The following is a 21,463-nucleotide window of genomic DNA, read 5'->3' as shown; positions in this document are numbered from 1 at the left end:
TATTTATTTAAATTATTCTTTGAAATTACTAAGGGCTCATTAAGAAGTTCGGACTAAACCATTATTTGCGGAAATTTTGGATTTAAATCATTCTGATACATCAAAACTGATATCACATGAATAATATTCCAGTCTATTGGTACTTTCAATATTGGTATTCATTCGGAGCACTGGAATTCATTCGGAATTCTCTATACTTTTGGACCTGTCATAAAACGTTTAGGACTATTTGGTATTTAGTTCACAATACTGAAAGTTCTTTTTAAATTTACACTTTGTATTCAAGGCAAATATATTATTGGCCAAGTTTTACAAAGTATGGTAGTTTTCTCTCTTTTCTGTTACTTAGTAAAAGACCATACAGTGATAAATGCTACATATTTACAGTTAGATCACAGAAGTTATCCAAAAGGTATTCGCAAGTGTCTTAAATACATTACGAGCTGCATCGATGTTGTATCTACTGGAAAAAAAAAAAAGTCTTTTTGAAATACAAAGTATCAAAATGTGCATGTTTACTTGTTGACAGAATTAATGTTACGTCATCCATCTGAGTACACAATACACTGTAGGTAGATGAAAGCTATTTTGAAAGTAGAATCGTTTCATTTCTACGACCAGACTGACATTTCGATCTGCTATGAATAGAAAATGAATGAAACATTAATAGCGTATCCTTTGCCGACACCCGACGATAGAACGCTGAAAGAGAGAGAGAGAGAGAGAGAGAGAGGGAGAGAGGGAGAGAGAAGAGAGAGAGAAAACTAATTTTAATGGAATTCTCAGCACTTCAATGAATATGAAGAACTATCAGGAACACGCACATACTTTCACTAACTTAAGAATTCCAAGTTGTAATGTCTATTTAATTACAACGTGCGTCCATTATACTTGAAGACGTTTTCCTTCAAAAACCTAGAAAAGCTAACCAGATGCAATGTTTGAATAATTCAAACATTATGCCCACAGATAAAGTCTAATTGCGAACTATTTTGTGTGTCAGCAACTCATCTTCAAGAACGTCAAAACACTAATGAAAAACACTACATTTCGGCATTTCGTTTTTAAGTTGTTTTGACATATTGGAACGAAGAACAAGGAATAGGTCTACAATAAAGAAAAATAAAGCAAAAGAAATAAGTTCGCGACCGGAAATATATATTATAAATAATTCATTCATAGGAAACGCTTGACTATTTCAGAGAAATTTCTATTTTTTCACCGATACATGACGACCACATAATTCTGCTACGAATAGAAAATGCACGGAACATAAATAGCGTATCCAGCACCTGATGATGAGAAGCTGAAACGTGAAGAGAGAGAGAGAGAGTCTCTGTCTGGTCATCAACCATAACTTGCCTGTCTGCTCTCTTTTCCCAATATGTGATGCACATATGAAGCGATTTTCACCTTGCACTTTCTGAGCCTCGCTTTTCCCATCAAGCCAATTCTCTTTGTTCCGTTAAATTCCGTGTCTCTCAGCTTCCAGACACATGTTTCTTTAACGAGAAAATACTTGTTATTTTCCGGGAGTCAACTTCTTGCATCTGTGTAGAAATTTAGACGGACTAACTTCGCGAAGGAAATTACTTAAAACATTGAATTTCGTCTGAGAAACGCACACCCCTCATTTAGCTTAACCGTTCAGGATTAACTCTTTCTAACCACCAAAAGTTATCACACGCCTATCCGAGTTTTAGTAACAGCTCACGTTTCCGCGCCTTCTTAATAACTATCTCATGAAAATCTCATTTTATGACACTTATTTTTAATGGCCAAGAATTGTATCTGGATTGTCTCCACTTTTGTCGTTTTGACTCTACTTAAGCCCACGCCCAATTCAACTAGCCTCTCTTCTGTCTGACCGTTTCTCCAATTGGTTCTCATTAAATATCAGTCATGCCCCAAACCAGGAGGTTAAGCTATCGCAGACAAGCGATTTATTGCGGGCCTACCCCATAAGTCAAAGTTAATTGTTACTTGTTATGCTGACCGCGACAAGATTCGCTCAGTGATGTTGAAAGATGGAGAAGCGAAGTACCGAAGTATCGATTAATTTTAGCTCAAGGTCACAAGATGCGGTTAAATTAAAGTCAAGATCAATTATTTTGTATAGATGATAAAACAACCATTATGGCTAGGCCATGATAAAAACCAAGTCGATACAAGTCATTATATAGGCCATTAGCGAATAAAGTATATAGGAAGAATAATATGTGTTCCAGACTACAATACTGCTCTTTTTATTTTAGAAGAGGATTTGTATATTGCAATCAAACTGGCTCTCATTAGACATGAAATTAGTAGTCTGAAAATTGAAATCGAATATTACGACCAGTCAATTTAAGCCAGACTTCCCATTTATGTACGCAGAAGGAATGTTGATTATAAACAACCCAAAAAATGAATTTCAGAATATTAGTGTGACATTTTGTCTTCGTACTGACAGGAACATAAAAGATCAGGTGTCGCTAATATTGTGTCAAAAATAACTAATAATTTCTTAATTACTTGTTACTTATAGTAAGCCAATACAATCAGCTTTCCCTAAAGCCGGTTGATGTTACGTTGTGTTTATAACAGTACTTACCACCACAGCTTTATGTGAATTGGCATATAGTGTATTATAACACAAAAAGATAGTTTGTAATGATGTAAAATCATAATAGAAATCATTCTCATGAACTTAGAATTAAAATAAATTTAAATATATTAACAGAAACTGATACAGGAGAAAATATATAATGAAAAGATAGCCATGACCATAGCCGCGTTATATGAGGGCCGTGATATATTAAGGAACTTTATAGAGAGACGCCACTGTAAACTGCTGTTTAGTCCTTGAGTTACTTATTGCTTCCGAAAAATTATCTTGAATAACAGTGACCATTGGGATACTGACGTTTCAACCTGGAGGGAATGGAAGGTTAAACAGACCCAATCGTTACATGATGTCTCAACCTGGGGGGATGGGAAGGTTGAAACAGACCCAATCGTTACATGATGCCTCAATCTGGGGGATGGGAAGGTTGAAACAGACCCAATCGTTACAGAATTCCTCAACCTCGGGGAAGGGAAGGTTGAAATAGACCCAATCGTTACATGATGCCTCAACCTGGGGATGGGAAGGTTGAAACCAACCCAATCGTTACAGAATGTCTCACCCTCTGGGATGGGAAGGTTGAAACAGACCCAATCGGTACAGAATCTCTCAACCTCGGGGATGGGAAGGTTGAAACAGACCCAATCGTTACCTGTGGAATAAGTTATGGAATTAGCGTCAGTCTGTGAACAGCATATATAGATTTAGTATACAACTTGAAACTTAAATACAACTTTAAACTTAAAATGTATTTTTCAGAATAAACATTGCGATGCAGCTTCTATTAGCAGATTGTCCTTTCGAGTCGACAGTAATCTAGCATCCTTGTACATATCATATTTCCTTAGAGCTCATTCTAGCACCCTCTTCCGATCATTATGCTAGTCTGGCGTATAAAATCCTTACCTTTCTAGTCCAAAACTTTCTCGTCTATTCCAGGTTTGGTCTGGTTTGGTGTCTTACGGCGCAGGAACACAAGGAAGTTTTTAATGCAGATACGTTTGAGAAAAGTACATTTCCTAAATAGACATTACTGTAGCCGAACCAGGGGCCCCGAGTGGCCGAGTGGTCTAAAGCGCTCACCGTTCCGGATCACTGCCATCTCACCTCTGTCTGCTTGTGTTCGAGTCCAAGGCTCGGCTAGCGTGGGTACGTGGGAAAGCCTGCCAGTAGCTTCTCGTGGGTCGGTGGTTCTTCCCTGGGTTTTATAGGGTTCTTCCTCCAATAGTTAAACATGGCCGCCATTTATAGCCTATCTTCTGCTGAAAAATGGCGTTAAACCCTAGAACAACAACAACAACGGTAGCCGAACCAGTCCGAACCGATGGTAGGGCTATTGAAATAGCTAACACTTAAATAAAATTAATGTAGCAGAACCAGAATACAGAATTGGGTTAAATCTCAGCACAAATTACTTACGAAAGAATATGAATCTATTACTTTTCTGGACCATAATAGAATTAAACATAAGTCGTTGGATCCTTTCTTTAAAAAAAATGACTTTCATACTTGGATGACCAATTATTTGTTCGTTTTGCAATTATTAAATAATTTATAATTTATGGTGTATTTTGTGCGTGAAGCTGAAGATCCCTATGTTGTTTTTCTATTCCATCTATAGGACAATTGCAACCTCGGTTACGGTAGAGTAAATATAATACGCATTCAACCGCTAACAATTTTGACCAAGATGCGTATAATGCATTGTGCAAAAGGAGCCCTTAGTACAGGATTCCCATAATGCTTTATGCTAATCAGCCCTTAGGTCAGGATTCCCATAACGCTTATGCTAATCAGGCCTTAGGCCAAGATTCCCATGACGCTTTATGCAAATCAGCCCTTAGGCCAAAATTCGCATAAAGCGTAATGATAGTGCAGAACTTAGACAACCTTTCGCATAACCGCGTAGTGTGAGGGCAGTCTTTAAACCAAGATTCGCATAACGTGTAATGCGAGAGAAGACACAGGTCTAAGCTGTTTTAAATTACAAGGAGAGCAAGTACTGTAAATTCTGATTCGCTATCACATTATGTAGTATCAGAGCTGTGTCTACCCTATCCCCGCTGGAAATATGTGATAATGAACTCGTCCGAGATATCACTATGTAAGATCAGATATATGCCTAACCTGTTCAAATTTGGAAACAAGCGATAATGAACTCGTCCGATATATCATAACCTTTAAAAACTGAATACTATTTTCATTTAGAAGAAATACATGAACACGAAATAATTTAACTGGCCCCATTTGGGGTTTATTCACGGACCCCAACAGAAAAAGATAATTTTACAAGGTTAAATGAATAATTTATATCATGATCGGTATAAATAGTTTCAGTATTCGTACATCGACCAGCAATCCATTTATGAGGCATGCAGTTCTATTCGGTTCTTCAAGCTTGGTCGGAAAGACTTTGATATTCTATAAAATGTGCATCCCCTACCGTATCCGAACTTGGTAGCAGAGTAGGTGAGTGTTTTGGAAGACATCTAAAAAGGAGACTGTTTCTAGTGTTTATTGGTCAGCCACATTGAGGACTTTGCTTGTGATCGTGTGACGTCAGTGCTTAGACCAAAGTGTAACCGACCGAGATGGGGGACACAGGATTAGGGACAGTGCTTAGGCTAAAGAAGTAACCGACCGAGAGGGGGATACTGGCGTCGGGTAAAATATTTTATTTGCAGTATATGAACAGAGGCAATGTACAAGACAGAAGGTAGCCTCCTTGATTTTACTCTCTCGCATTCACTCGTCAGCAAGACTGTCCCCGTGGCTATCTTAGCAGAAACTAATACATTTGTCAAGGTGGACATTTGGCCGTGCACTAAGAACGTAGTTTACATTGATATTGTCCGGGGGGGTAGGGGGGATCTTGGTTGTAGTCGTGACGCCATCGTTCACGCCTTTGTGTAACAGAGGTCTACACTCAGTTCAGGTGGCGCTCTACAGATCCGTATTTTCCTTAGGGTTAGAATTTTAAAGAAAAAGAATCTGCCCGGCTTTCATCACCGGTTATACTGGCTGTTTAAAAAAGACCTTGTATATCTATGGTATAATTCAAAGAACTTTTAATTCCCTTTATTTTGGTGTATGATTGATGGGTGTAATATGGGTTATAGAGTATACAGCTTGGCCTTACTCCAGATGTACACCTGTCAAAAAATGATAGCTCCACTTGGTCATTTTCCCTTCCTGAACTTCAGAGGTAAATTGTATACAAAAGAACCGATAACTTTTTTAACATTTTATATATTTGGTAATTCGTTCGTTGCTTTTTCAGAAGCTGGTATTGTCTAGTCTGGCAAAATTCATTTTCCCTATTTTAATAGCTGCTATGGATAGTGTATTTTAGACTAATTCAGGCTGATTTTTTAGCACAAGGAAGCAGACATTTTAGTTAGCAGTGTGCATAGATCATGTACAATTTCCAAAAGTACAATATCCAAAGAACTATCATCCACATTACATTAATGTAGCATAGAGGTATGGCAACATTCTCTCCAATGTGCATGTTTAAAATGCAAACAACTTCACCTTACATACGTCACTCTCTAAAAAGTACATAATAACTGGTGAGCGCCCTCTCAACAAAACAAATGGTGAAATAGTGTACACACTGGGCCGCCATACTTGGACTTATTTCACAGTTAAACAACCACTATTTGGCGTTTATGAAAATCAGGAGGATATTCCGAAAAATGTAGAGCCTTGTTTGCACGGTCTGCATATCGCTGACCTTTTTTTTTGCTAAAGTTACTTTAATAATAATAATAATAATAATAATAATAATAATAATAATAAAAATAATAATAATAATGTAAGGATACTATGCAAACTTAATGAAACTATATAGAATGTTTTTGCTAGCTATTGAATGAAAAGAGCAAAAAGTAAACTAACGGAAAATGTCTCTGTTTTCTGGGTTGCTTCCTCTACGTCAGTTTCTTTACATTGACAATACATTAGCAAAGCCAGTCAACCCATCGGGAAACGTTTAGAATTAATTGTAATGAGGTGGGTCAGTATGTTGCGAAAAACGATAGAAGTGTATCATTTATGGCAAAAGTGGCATACTATTGAATGCTTATACATGAAATAGAAGGAAAATAATTGTGACGTGATGCCATTTAGCCGAAAATTACGTACTGAGCACGATGGCGTACAGTAGAGCGCCATATTTTGCTCAACCATGACTGTTTTAGCGCATCAACATGACGTTGCTCTGGTTAATTAAATCTTTCTCAGAAGAGACACGTTGTCGAAAATACACCGCTGAGAACCAATATACTCACCACCACAGGTTTAACAGTAATGACCTGGCGATTTAACCGTTAATTTAAAAAGCAATGAGGGACTAATCCACTAAAAATATTAATTTAAAACGAAAGCATCATCTTGATCGTGTGGTACGGACAAATATGTTTCTTGACATCCAACATGCATAATGCATGCTCGCCATTTTACCTATTTATGATGTGGAAAAGTCCCTAATAAATATGTTGCTGAAAGTTTAACCACTGTTGTGTGTTGGTTGAGCGCAACAAAATTAGTGCGTACCATTGCGACCGCTGTAGGGTCGGTTATGTAGAATATACTAGATGGCCCTTTTCTGGATATCATAACCCGTTAGCCATATAATGTGTCTTGTATTATCAATGTAAAATACCTAATGCTAAAATTTAAATAATATTCTAAGTGAACCACATGTATCCTAGTGCAAGAATACTATTTCAGTTAAAACAATACGTGACTTAAGCAGAATGGTGTAGTTATCACCTCACGACCCAACTATTTAGTTAATCAAATAATACCAGAGCTAACAAAGATTGGTGTAATTCCTCTAACGAGATCGATTGATTATGTATGTAGGCATTAATGTGGCGTAAACATAATTATGCCATACCTTCAGAGATACATTACAGGTTGGTTTTAAGCTACCAAATACAGCAACAACTTATCCAGGGTGACAACACTTGCGGGTTTAGAGCATTGTGACCCAGGGCGGATTTGGCAGTTTTACGTATATATTCCTAGTCATTTGTAATCTGTTTAATTTCTTCAAATTACAATAATGTCTAAGAGCTTGTGACATGTAAATACGAAACTTTCACAACTCTGACCGGAAAGGACATTGGGATTGTCGTATTATTGGCATGATCCGTTGCATGTGAAGTATCAACGACGAGATTATACAAGCTTTTTGAACTCCTGCTATTAAAAAGAATGGATTGTAATCGCAGCTAAGGGGATTAAAGTTCAAGAATAGTTCTCGAAATTGTTGTGGTCGCCCTGTGAAAATCAGTCCAACCGTCAACAGTTCACTAGTCTTCGATCGTTGTAATTCAACCGATCAAGAAAATGGACAGGTAATGTAATGAATTACAAATTCTGGTCCTTATAATATTGGAAACCTACCGAAAATACATTATTATTCCTATGTATCACCACAGTGTTCATAGGCGCGCAAGCCCTCTATAGATAAATGCCCTTTCTCACTAAAGAGTTCAATTCAATTAAAAACAAAAGATCACCCCTGAAATAATGTACGTGTCTCGAAATCAAATTTGTACACTCATTTAGAAATTTGCCAGAACTTTCATTACAAAGATACATATCGGTTAAATCTTTCAAACGTGGCGCATATTTACTACAACAAAGATATTATGATTATTGCATGTTCTGCACACTCACTAGATGGGTGAATTACACATTATGGCATTTTGCCTTTTTTTTTTTAAAAATGTCAACGCTAATTGGTTACGCTCAATTTGAGTTTGCGCAGCACAATTTAACTGCAAAGATTTGGAATTCCATGATTAAAATCAATATAACTCTTCACCCTTTCTCAAATACAAGAATGAGTGCCAAGCAATACTAATCTTGGAATAATTCAAGGATTTCATGGTTGCTTCTTCAAATAATTCAAAAAAGATTTCATTATCCTATTACAAACAGTTGTCCATATTAGAACATACAAACAGATATTCTGATCGATCGAAATATATGTTCATCTCTCTCACTCTCTCTCTCTCTCTCTCTCTCTCTCTCTCTCTCTCTATATATATATATATATATATATATATATATATATATATATATATATATATATATATATATATATATACTAATCCATTTCATGCGCAGCAAACTGCTTTCTGAAGAAAACCTCGGGAATATGCTTTACGTTATGCGTGATAGGGAGCAAAATGAACACAAATCTATTTGTAATCCAACTTAAACAAACATCTCTCTTTTTTACGTTTTACATTTAACATATCTAAGAATGTGATTTGACCCATTCATCACGTTTCTTTTCTTGAAAGAAAGTAAATATCCTAAAAGTAATATTTGGTGTCGCTATATCTCGTCAGGAAAAGCCATATTTGATGTAATATGTATGAAATCGCTGGGTTAACTCTTATGCCAATTCTATTAGCTACAACATGACTGCACGAGAAACAGTGGTATCTTCAAATTTTGTATTTTCTTCTAAGTGGTTTTTTTTTTTTGGTTTTTTTTTGTACTAGTCATTTACACATAATTACATAAAATGTTATGAAGATCTTTTCTTAAGGTAACTCTACTGGACTCCCTTAAACCGAAAACAAAAATATATCAATACCATTCGAGCCCTTACCCATTTTCAAACATTTTCTTTGGAAAGAAGTCAAATATTCGGATCAATTTTACCGTTCCTATTAGCTTGTAAATTGCAGTCTTGACTTGCCAAGGCATTCAAGAAATCAGTGCCAAGTGGATGATATGTTTCAGCGGAAGATTTTGTGAGATTACGTTTTGGAATTTATATATATGCATAGGATGTAATAGCAAGTAGGCGAAGCTATAATATAATTCACATAAAAATGTAAACTATCACTTTTCATTCATGTCAGTGTCTTTAACTGCGTGTAGATAATCATAATTGATTACAATAAGCAAGCAAAGGTTATCTCCCTTTTATTGCTAAATTGCGAACGTGAACACGACTCCGCCAGTTTTAATATATATACGTATACTTCTCTGATATACTTTGGTAAACCGCAATATTGAGGTTATAAAAGTAATATGGAAAGCATAATTTCATATTAAACTAATGCTCATACCTTATGTTACTCAACACAGAGACTTCAAATTATAAGAAATCTTTAACGTCTCATGCTGAACTAGTATCAGAATGTTTGAATTTGAAGTTAATCCATGTCACTCATGCAACCAGTATTATAATGTTTGAATTTGAAGTTAATCCATGTCACTCATGCAACCAGTATTATAATGTTTGAATTTGAAGTTAATCCATGTCACTCATGCAACCAGTATTATAATGTTTGCATTTGAAGTTAATCCATGCCAATGCATGAACGTTTGTAGCATTACGTCCGATGCTTTCAGTCAAACATACATTAAAATAGTTGAATTGAAGTATAACTCGAATTTGAGACAGAGACTTTTATGCACGAAACAGTTTCATGTATGCTAATCGAGGAACTGGCTTTGTATCTTGATACAAAATTGCAAACGTTTGTGTTCAGCATCTCTTATAAGTATAAGTATATTCAATTAGGTAAACGAAATTTTTATAAAAAAGTCAAATGCACAGTAAGCCAACAAATATAAGAACAGACCCTTTCAACACTTCAATTAAAATTGTGCAATTTATGAAGCAAATTAAAATACTGAACTAACAATAAAGTCATGCAATTAAGAGATAGTAAAAAAAGAAACACTCTCTCTCTCTCTCTCTCTCTCTCTCTCTCTCTCTCTCTCGTGCATATGTATGTGCATTTGTGTGTATATGTGTATTATTTTTACTTTATATATATATATATATATATATATATATATATATATATATATATATATATATATATATATATATATATATATATATATATAATAGTAAAGACACAAAAGAAGTTTTAAATTTTTCCAGATTATTGTTTTAATTTATTCACTTGTATGCTTGAGCTACAATTTTAGATTGTATCAATATTTGTGTCTATAACAGATGTGATGGTACTTTCTAACATGCACGGCTTTGTCTTAGCTTCAAGAAGAAATGAAAACACACACATAAACCAAGACCGCCCCTCTTCGCAATAAATAACAATCATATAAACCAAGACCGCCCCTCCCCCAATAGATCGAACTCTTTAATAAAATAATAAGCAATAAAGTTCCCATTTTATGCAAGCTGTCTTGATAAATGATTTGTCGGAAATGACGTATTATGCAGCCTTATGACTTATCTCAAGTCGACATGGTTAGAAAAATACCGCACTGCTCCAATATAACGGTCTAACTACGAACAAGACGGACCAAGATCTATCCTCGGATGCTGCGTCGATGAATCGGGGTGTATGCTGTTCACACGAAATATATGACACGAAATGACAGTATACATTCCGATCTGCCAAGCCATCAGGCGCCGGCTTATTTTCCAGAAACAGACATGCTTTAAGCTGTTACGTGCGTTGTATAGTCAGTTAGATAAGGCTGTTGTTTTCTTGATCAAACTGTGCATGCTATTAATGAAATGTGTATTAAACAAGTCTAACAGGTAAACCTAGCATGAACAACAAACATAATCAATGACTCATGGAAACTTCTGATCCCTAATAGAACTATATCATTAATGCTTATTCCCAAGATCGTGACTGTCAACTCTAATGAAGAAAACAACAGCTAAGCCTAATTCGATCCTGAGGGAAAATCATTTCGTATTTAGTCTGCCAAAAGTCTTCGAAAACAAGTTTTATCTCCAGAAGATACGTTTCCTTCCATTCAGACCTAAAACTGACTTAAAATCAACTTAATCTGAAGGAAATAAAGATAACAATTTTAATAAATAATGAAACTATTGGAGGTAGATATTTTAAAAATAAAAACTATGTAAGTAGCTGTTGAATTGATTGCATGTTGTTTTGCAGCAATTACAACTGTATTACTCATTGACTCATTTACGAAGGTATATGGTACTGTGTGACAAAATCGACCCATGTTGACGTCTATGTTGCTAGGCAACCTCTTGTTTTGCAAAAAGCCTCGGAATTATGATGGAATTTTTGCCAACCTGGGGAAAAATCAATAGGTCCGTAGAGTCGATGCGACAAGAAATGGTAAAGATTGGAATTCAAAGCTGAGCTCGTAAATTTAATTATGTCTGACAAAAGTCTTTCGAGTTTCGGAAAATGCACGGTAGTAAATTTCCATGTCAAACATGTGTATGATCTTAATACGTGACAGTGGTGTGAAACCTCTACCTGTCTCTACACGAATTCAGTAAAACTTTTACTCAGTGCTCGATAGTTTAAATACGATTTAAGGACGATTTAAGTACGGTTGCTGAGAATGGAAATAGGACTTTATAGAATCTGTTTCTTTTGCATCAGTACGTAGATATCAGCTAATGATAATTATTTTACAATCTACATCGTGAAAATATATTTCAATTTCAATTAAAATGCTTGAGAAAAAGAATTTTATTCAAATGCATACCAACACTGTCAGGGTCAAGGGGGTCACGAATGTATTGTAAAATAACAAGTTGTAATTCTTAAGTCAGCATAATTTTGCAATAGATAGCAGTTTTGATGACGAACTTCGGAAACCCACAATACTGTCTGAAGTTAACAAACTGTTTGATTTTACTGTTCGAGCAACACACACACACACACACACACACACACACACACACACACACACACACACTCATACACACACAGCTGATGTGGTCATCAATTTTAGTACACTTATTCTATTATTCACAAAGCAAATTGGGGAATCAATTTCTACCTTTGTTTACTTTGCCACACGCATATGGGACGTATTTAAAAATCCATCAATCATCGTTGTTCTATTTAAAATGTCTGACGCCATTGTCAAAAAGAGAAAAAAGAATGCTTGGATACATTTACTATATTCGTAGTCTGCAGAAGAAGAGATGGCGTTGAATTAAATAATAAACTAAATGAGAAACTCAACTAATTATGTGTAATGTTCTACGTCATCAACGAAACTCATGCTTTAGAAATAAATTGTTGACACAAGGCACTTTAAAAGTGCAGTATTACTAATGCTTTGAATGCAGAGTGTAACTTTTAATCAAACTATATGTCAACGACATTTCCTTTAATATTCAATGCTCTCTCTCTCTCTCTCTCTCTCTCTCTCTAAATGAAAATATAATTTTTTTGTCCACGCAATTTTGTCATTAGTATTATACGTAAATGTTATTTTAAGAACATAAATGATCAAATCATGTATCAATATTCCTGTTGGTAGAACAAAAGTAAAACTAAGTCTCCTCCGTTAGCAATTGAAATAATGAGCTTCCCTGGCACAACTCGGTTAATAGCTACATGCAAACGCTGAAAATAGATATGAGCTATTTTCTGCTTTAAAATTACAGACAAAACACAGTTTAGTATTTCAACTCTCTCTACAGCTGTAGTATATTTTCAGATTGGAATATATTTAACGCCTAGCTTTATGAGGCAAGGAGGGAAGGGTAATTGATTTACCTCGTTTGTTGACAGACATTTACTCATATCCATCCATCCATCCTTACTTACTTATACACTTACACGCACATACAGACTTACATGCATGCATACATACACGCACGCACACATGCACACACGCACACACATACATATATACATACATACATACATACATACATACATACATACATACATACATACATACATACATACATATGCACAAAGGCGTTTATACATAAATACTGTAAGACGTTTTTATGTGCATGTATCAATCATACGTGAATCTGAGATTAAAAACTATTTAATTTTTATGTAATTTCATGAGTATTTAAGAATCTTTCTTACTTTTCTTACTTACCAAAACACACACACAAATATATATATATATATATATATATATATATATATATATATATATATATATATATATATATATATATATATATATACACTATGTTTGTAAATATTCAACGTTGATTCAGCTAAACTAATTTCTGTGAAGCATATTAATTACATGCCACAGAACACTTATTTTATTGGACGTCATCATTTTGTCATTGCCTAAAGCATACAATGACTATAGTGTCACTCTGTACGTCATTGCTTATCACGCGCACAATGTGGTTTTAAGTTATGTACAAATATAATGTTTCAAGTCTCATACATGTTTTAGGAGAGATGATTTTGCTTCGTGTGTAATAGTGGAGCAAAATCTTCGCGTTTAGTGTTGTTGTTTTTTTTTTTTAAATCTGTGTTTGCCTTTGTTCTCTTTTGAGTATAAGAAAGTAAAAGTAATACATTAATGGAATCACATTCTTGTTTTGTTTTTTCTTTAAGTCTGACATACCTAACGAGAGATGTCTGTTGTCATGAGAGAACTCACTGCTTCGTCTGCATTTTGATACCTCCTTCCTCATAAATATTGCCTCGATATTTTCTTTTACATAAGCGCACAGTGCATGAGAATTTGAGAAACAATAGTGGCCGTGATAATGAACCGGCCAATCAGAGGCAACGCTCATGTTCCTTTCAGATTATGACTTCGTGGAAATCTTCTTGGGAAAAAAACACGATAGTAAAGTAGAAAAAGGAAACGGATAGCTTGAATTACGATATCTTTTCGACCTTACCATTCTTCAAGCTTTAAAAAAGCACATTTTATTATACAATGAAGAATTGCAGACACTCGCTTCTACAGATGCAATCGAGTGCAATAACTTATAAGAAGTCATACAATTGACAAACCAGAAGGCAAAATGATCGTAACACTTTGTTTCCCGAGCTTTTAAATGATAACCAAGAAATAATGAACATAAAACGTCTTATGTTCATTGGTAATGTGATCTGTTTAATTTACGGTCGACTACCAGACAGAGCCGGGTTTTTCCACAATTCTGATACTAATGTATTTTGTTTAACTAGCTGTCCACTACAAGGCCTTGAAGATCTTATCCACAGTACTGGTGTCAATAGCCCTTATAGAAGATTATGAACAAATCTGTAAATTATGATGGTCTAAGGATAACTACTTAATCTTTTTTCTAAAAACTGAGGCATTAATCTCTCTCTCTCTCTCTCTCTCGTTTTGCTCTGAAAGTTTATCACAGAGCTAACCATTGATTAACGTTAAAATATTGTAATTGTATAAGTGGTACCCCTTTAATCATTTGTTCATGAACTGTGATGCTCTGCATATATCCCATTTTTAAAGGCGATAGACCGCAATTTGAGGAAAGTTTCTTTACCATTATATCATGTTATATTTTAAAATAACTGAACACAACACAGAATTCGACTACGTTTATAAAGTAGGTACCTTAAGTAAACATATCAATTGCTTTAAGAGAATTTTAGTTTGAAAATGTCCACGATTTAATTAATCACTGCTGAAATTTATCGTAGACCATACTCATCATTGTACGACTTCGATAAAACAAGAGATATTTCGAATAGGGATTACATTAATAATATTGGAAACTTTTGGTTATGACGTACCAAACATCAGACATTTTATCGGAAGGTTATTGGGGTTTAGGTTTTACTGATTTACGATGAAAGCGATGTAAAAAGCGTCGAAATGATAGGCGTAGGGAAATTTCGAGGCTATCAAGCCGAAAGGCATTCCATCACAATATTGAAGGGTTCTTTTCCACATCTAAATGTATCATACAAAATTGTTTCTGCATTCTATTGCAAGGATGGTTAAAACTGTGCTTTATACAGTTATACATCGAACAGGGTTCCAATAGAGAACATATATGACTGAATAGTTTACACCAAAAAGTACAAAATTCCTGGACTCTTTCTTTTGATTGATTTTGAAGAAAGGTTTAACTTAGTTGCATTGGCACTTTTCATATAGTTATGTACCTTTTAAATCCGAACCGATGATAAAATGAACAAAATTGTCGTATAGCAACATCAAATCCTGTGTAATTGGTCAAATCTCCAAGTGGCTTGCCATGGAAAGAGGAATGCAGACGGCGGGGGTTGGGGGGTTGAGGTTGTTCCATTCTCCGCAGATACTTTTATCTTATGCATAGAGATCTTAGGGCATCTGATTTTTTTTAAAATGGCAATATTTGGGCAATTAAAACATATTATATAACCTATGTTTTTTTTCCTTCACAGCATGTTGATGATATACACCTGTTATTCTCGATGGTTCACAGAAAACTCAGGTGTCTGCCTCACATCTTTTATATCAAAATTCAACATATTCTGGTCTTAGTATTAATACTGAAGAAAAAAAAACAAACAAAGCTAGTTTGGATAGGACGTCGAGCAGGTAGCAACAAGAAATACTATCCAGAATATACAGTTAGGTAGGGTAGTACTGTGTTTGTTATCTTAAGTATAAAGTTTTTTACTCACTCGGATAAATGTTCCTGAAATCAAGAACCTACGAATTCAGTGGCATAAACCTCATACTGATTTGGATGGAAAATTGTGATCAAAAGTTGCACTATCTCTAAAATTAATCATCTTTTCCTTACATTACCATATCCATCCAAGCAGATTCTAAGTGAACTCAATACACGCTTTTGCAAGTTAGTATGGCATGGGTCAAAAGACAATCAAAAAGGAATATTTTTAAGAAACACAAATATGGATTAATCTTTGTATTGAAGTAGATAGAAAAGTTAGTATATAAAAAAAACATGGTTTTAGAAAGGCATTAGATTTATGAATGATTTTATTAATGACGATGGTTCCAGGATATGTTTTGATACTTGTACCAATAGATAATATTAATTACATAGATTTCCCAGGCATGCATGCAGGTATAAAGTCATCGACAAATAAATTTAGTATTTATTACAATTCAAAACTCCAAAAGCCTTTATAAATTATATTTTATAATGAATACAAAGTAAATATAGCCATACAAATAATTTAGAACTCACAAACATAAATGTTATCTTTGTTTAAAGACAAACCTCAGGCTATCAATAATCCGATAATTCTATATGCAAAGCAATATATTTATAAATGTCGATTTAAAAGAGACAGACCAAGTTTTATCCGTCCAAAAAAGAGTGCTGCGTTTAACTTTAATGTAGCAAAATATGGTGCTAATAGAAACCGAACATAATAACTTTTTTTTTACAAACAGTTAATAATGTCCTAACGTATATTATTTGACACGTGTGTGTGGATGAAAACACACATTCCAATCTCTTCTCAGCTTCTTTCCTTTTTTCTTGAAGTGACTAAAAACAATTCTACAGACCTACATACATGTTTGTCTTATGGCTAAAATATTGTATGTCAATAAAACAAAAACTAAATTTAACAAAACATACATTTCAAAGAGTTCTTTCCTCCGATTTCGTTCAAGACACTCAAATTGCATTGTATTTTTCACGTACTTAGCTTTTAAGCTTTCGGCGTGTTTTAGACAAAAAGATGTATCGAGCACGTGACAGAGACGTAGCTGGGGGGGGGGGGGCAGGGGGGTACATATGTCCCTGGGGGCCAAGGTACAGGGGCGCCAAAATGAGGCTTACAACGTTACATTATAATAAGTAAACAAGGGTAATATTCAAAAATGTGATTAAACGGGGAGGGGGCTGGGGCGCCAATTTTATAGTTCGTCCCCGGGCGCAAAATATCATAGCTACGCCTCCGACACCTGAAATTACATGGGTATGTGATAACAATGAAATACCATAATGCAAAATGACAATTACCTAACTGTAATTGTACAATTCGTGAGATCGCCTAAATATAATTATGAAGATGCAAAATGTTTGACCTTGTATTGCATTTTCCAATTATCCATGGCCAGTTTCTTTCAGCTGTAGAATCGCGCGATAGCAATACAAATATCATATTGCATAAGCTGGTACGTTTCCAACGCTTTGTTTGTTGTCTTGTGATTCATTTGGAGAACTGTGAGCTCCAAAGGAGACTCTTCAATGGTAGAAGATAAAATTAGTATTTATAATGTTTCTAGCTGGTATTGTCATTAGTTTTCGTTGTTCGTGATTTCCCAGGAGCATGATTATTACATATGGACGTTTATACGTTTCAAGTTTCTACGGATATAACGGAAGACAATATTTTCCCAGCAGAGAAACGTTACAAGAATATGTTTCGCTTGCATAATCAAGCTAAGTCGTATTATAGGCTGTGTTCGTTGTTGATGTATGCTGAGTTACGAGTGTTCCCTGAAAATGCCGGGATACATTATACATTACTTTTATATACATTACTTTTAAGAAATAGATTATAAAATAATGATTTCCATGTGAATAGCGTGTGGGTGTGTTAATTGTTTATCTGTATGTGTGTATCTGCTCTACACTAGTTTTCTATAACGCTGTAGAGCGCGGACTTCAAACAATACATGTGCGTTCCTGTGGAGCTGTGTCAAGCGAGTGACTCCTCGTGCGCCTCGAGTCCATACCTTCTTCCTTGCTCAATTCTACGAGATTAACGCATGATCGTATGTGTTAAGGGTGCTAATGCATGATAGCCGTTACTAATGCATGATAGCCGTTACTACACAGCACGAGTTTCGACGCCTATATGATTAACTACCTATATATATATATATATATATATATATATATATATATATATATATATATATATATATATATATATATATATATATATATATATGTCACTTACCCCAGGCAAAGTCTTCTGTTCGTGCAATGCTTGTTGTGCTGCTATGGCGCTTTCCCTTATGCAGTATGTTAAAAAAGCACACCCTGAAAAAGACAAACACTATATTTTATCGGAAGCAAGAAAGATCGTAAGAATAAGTATAAGAATATTCAAATATGACAACATCCAGAGTTAATCGAATACGATGGTCATGTGACGTTATTTGGACCTTCCAAAGCGTGATCGAGATTTTTACTCGGTTCGACACTGGACCGCCAAATTTAGTCGCAGTTCGTAAAGTAAGGAGACCGACATGTACTAAGAGTAGAAAAGCAAAAATGTTTACAGATCTCTTTCTTCCATGACCTGACGCATGGAAAGCGCTGTTAATGTTCTTGTAGGGTTTAACGCCATTTTTCAGCACAAGATAGGCTATACATGGTGGCCAGTATAAATGGTGGAGGAACAATCCGGAATAACCCCGGAAAGAACCACAGATCCTCTAGAAGCTACTGGCAAGCTATCCCACATTGGCCGAGCACGAGACTCGAACCCACGCAGACAGAGGTGAGAGCAGTGATCAGTAACGGTGAGCGCTTTAGGAGATTCGGCCACTCAGGGCCCCCATGGAAAGAGTAATCACATACAAATATGTTAGACGGATGGACGGAGCTGGCGGATTAGTTTTCGTATTTCTATTTGTCGGGTTTGCAGTCAGTCATTATAAACAGAGATTTAGACACCGGTAAAATCTACACACATCTAAAAATATAATGCAAACTTTTTACATGTGACCTTTACATGAGATATTCACCGGGACAAAGAATTTATCTTCTGAAAATGAGGAGACATGTTTGGGGGTTCGTCACTTTTCTTATTGTTATACACATCTTACCTTAAAACATACTGGTTAGATATAATAATGATAATATGGGAACTGAACAGACTATTCCTGCTTTTTCCCAGGCACTCCTTTTGCGCATAAAAAGAGAAGCATGAATTGTTTTGTCATAACAGCACTTGTTAAGCGAATAATGCACACACAACTTTATTCATAAACACGTGTGAGTGCTTGTATACTTGTTTGTTAATCTAAGCTATTTATATAATTTTATAATTCAAATACCTCTTAAAAGTGTATCATAACATTTTTATTAGAAATGACAATTGACAGTTCACAGAACCAAATGACAAGTAATGTTACGTTGAGAAATATCCATTGATCTGAGAGGATGAGATAATTAATTTCTCTCTCTCTCTCTCTCTCTCTCTCTCTCTCTCTCATTTATACAAATGCACAATCAAAAGTTGCCAGGAGTTTCTAACTGTAACGAAGTTAGTCTACGGGAGGTAACTCTCGCAGCACTAATCAAAGATCAGACTTTGGTTGTCGAAACTTTCAGAGCTGCAGATCAGTTATTATAATCGTGTTACTGATGTAATGTACATAATTTTATTGACATCTTAGTGTTTTATACAGCACAAAATTTCCTGAAATGGCTTTCACAGAGTTATGATATTATGAATGGCGCACATCAGATACATTTATACCCAACTACTGAATATAAATAAGATAACATTAAATTGAAAATTTGTGTCTTTCGTCTAGATAATAGTACTAAAGTCACTGGATCGATGAAAAATAAAATGAAATCCTTCTATTCAAAGCTAATTTCATCTATATAGAACCCTATGCCAATATAACTGCACGTCTGCTCAGTTATTCTGGTCTTCTCTAAGTGGTTGTCAGCCCTTTCCTTATATAACAAAGAAAGGTATGTGCATTAAATTAAAATTATATTATTTAATCGTACGTTAATCTACAACTTAATTATTAGGGGAGGGGTTATAGCGATAAGTTGAAATTCAAAATCTTTCGTTCAATGAAAAAACCACCATAGTAACATATTAAGTTAATTATTTTTGGTTTTATAATTGAAACACGTTACATTAGATATTAATTATAATTAAGTATATCTTTATTATTTTGTTCTAATCTTTCGCGCATTTAATTTTAACTCTTCTTTTGTACAGTGTGGTCATTCTATTATTGGAGGAAAACAAACTTTAGTACTTTATTTGCATGTTTCATTCCTTGATGTCTTCTTAGATACAATGTGGTCACAATAGGAGGACAAATTTTGGTATTTTATTTGTATGCTATTTTTCCTTTTATTTCAAGACGATAGAACGGGATCTATTAATTTCTGTCTCCTGTTTGAATTTATACCGTCTTATGTTTATGACGTTTCCATAATTTGTGTGTGATTGCAGTCCTTTTTATCAGAATTGGAATTTTGGGTTTGCAGGAGGTACAGATTGGTAAAACAGGGAATGCAGTTCAGGAGTAAGTAGCAATAGACAAAACAGAACTTGTTTTTGGCAAGTCTGTGCTAAAATAGATGAGATACTAACAGCTCATCAATAATGATATCTGACTATGGGAAGTAACTTTTGTCTGTTTGTTTTCTTCCTGTTCTTTTAAATATTGAATATTTTTTGTTATGCTTGGTAATACAAAATCACACCTCCCTAAATAAGGACTAAAATTATAACGCTTCTCTTTTAACTGGTTACACTCTACCCCACCCCACAATAGCGCCTGAAAGTAGGCATATGTCTTTCATGTGTCCCATTTTCACCCCACCCCGGGGCATTTTCAAAGTTTTTCATGACATATGACAATCTAATGAATCCTATTTTCAAAGCCCTTGTCCTCCATCGCATCCAATCGCTAGTTTTATAAATAGGCATACATTAAGGCATTTCTATCACTAAAGGGTACTATAGTTTCGGCCTACGTTCCCGGCCGCTTATAAACCCCGCCCCCACAAACTTTTAAAACAAAAAGCATCAAGGATATCAAAATGCAAAACAACTTATTCATTTCATCCATTGATTTATAATTTATATCTCTATTGCAATAAAACGGCACCCAGCACTATCGCCTTCGCGTTCCAAAACTAACGAAGTTCAACACTAATATTTACGCAGGCGAGTATGTGTTGATCACACAGTAGATGTGTTTCGTCAGCTTGGGACCGTAAACTTCCGTAACGTTAATATGTAAATGTGTATTTCACGCCTACTCCACCCCATCCCCTTGTTTCGGGAAAACATTATTAGACACTGCATACATCAGATGCAGACAATAAAATGCTAACTTTCTTGAGAAGGTAACGGTTGTTGTTAGGATGTGCTGATTTGCTGTCTGCACAAATCCTGATGGCTGTCATTT

General features: G+C 35.1%; 1 protein-coding gene across 5 annotated transcripts in view; it reads right to left on the bottom strand.

The window, feature by feature from the left end:
• LOC149794170 (CUGBP Elav-like family member 4) overlaps positions 1-21,463 on the bottom strand; it is a 285,013-nt gene that overhangs the window by 156,003 nt on the left and 107,547 nt on the right. For all 5 annotated transcript variants that reach the window (XR_016422975.1, XM_089968270.1, XM_089968273.1 and 2 more), the window contains exon 3: positions 18,247-18,329. Coding sequence is in view for 4 of the 5 variants with exons in the window: in XM_089968270.1 (XP_089824396.1) it covers positions 18,247-18,329 (83 nt within the window). In the remaining variant the exon portion in view is untranslated. The remainder of the gene's footprint in view (positions 1-18,246; positions 18,330-21,463) is intronic.

The sequence above is a fragment of the Sinohyriopsis cumingii genome, chromosome 8 (assembly GCF_028554795.1).
Source record: "Sinohyriopsis cumingii isolate HCF-2022 chromosome 8, ASM2855479v2, whole genome shotgun sequence".
NCBI classification, from domain to species: Eukaryota; Metazoa; Mollusca; class Bivalvia; order Unionida; family Unionidae; genus Sinohyriopsis; species Sinohyriopsis cumingii.
This window is presented reverse-complemented; position numbering and strand designations above follow the sequence as displayed.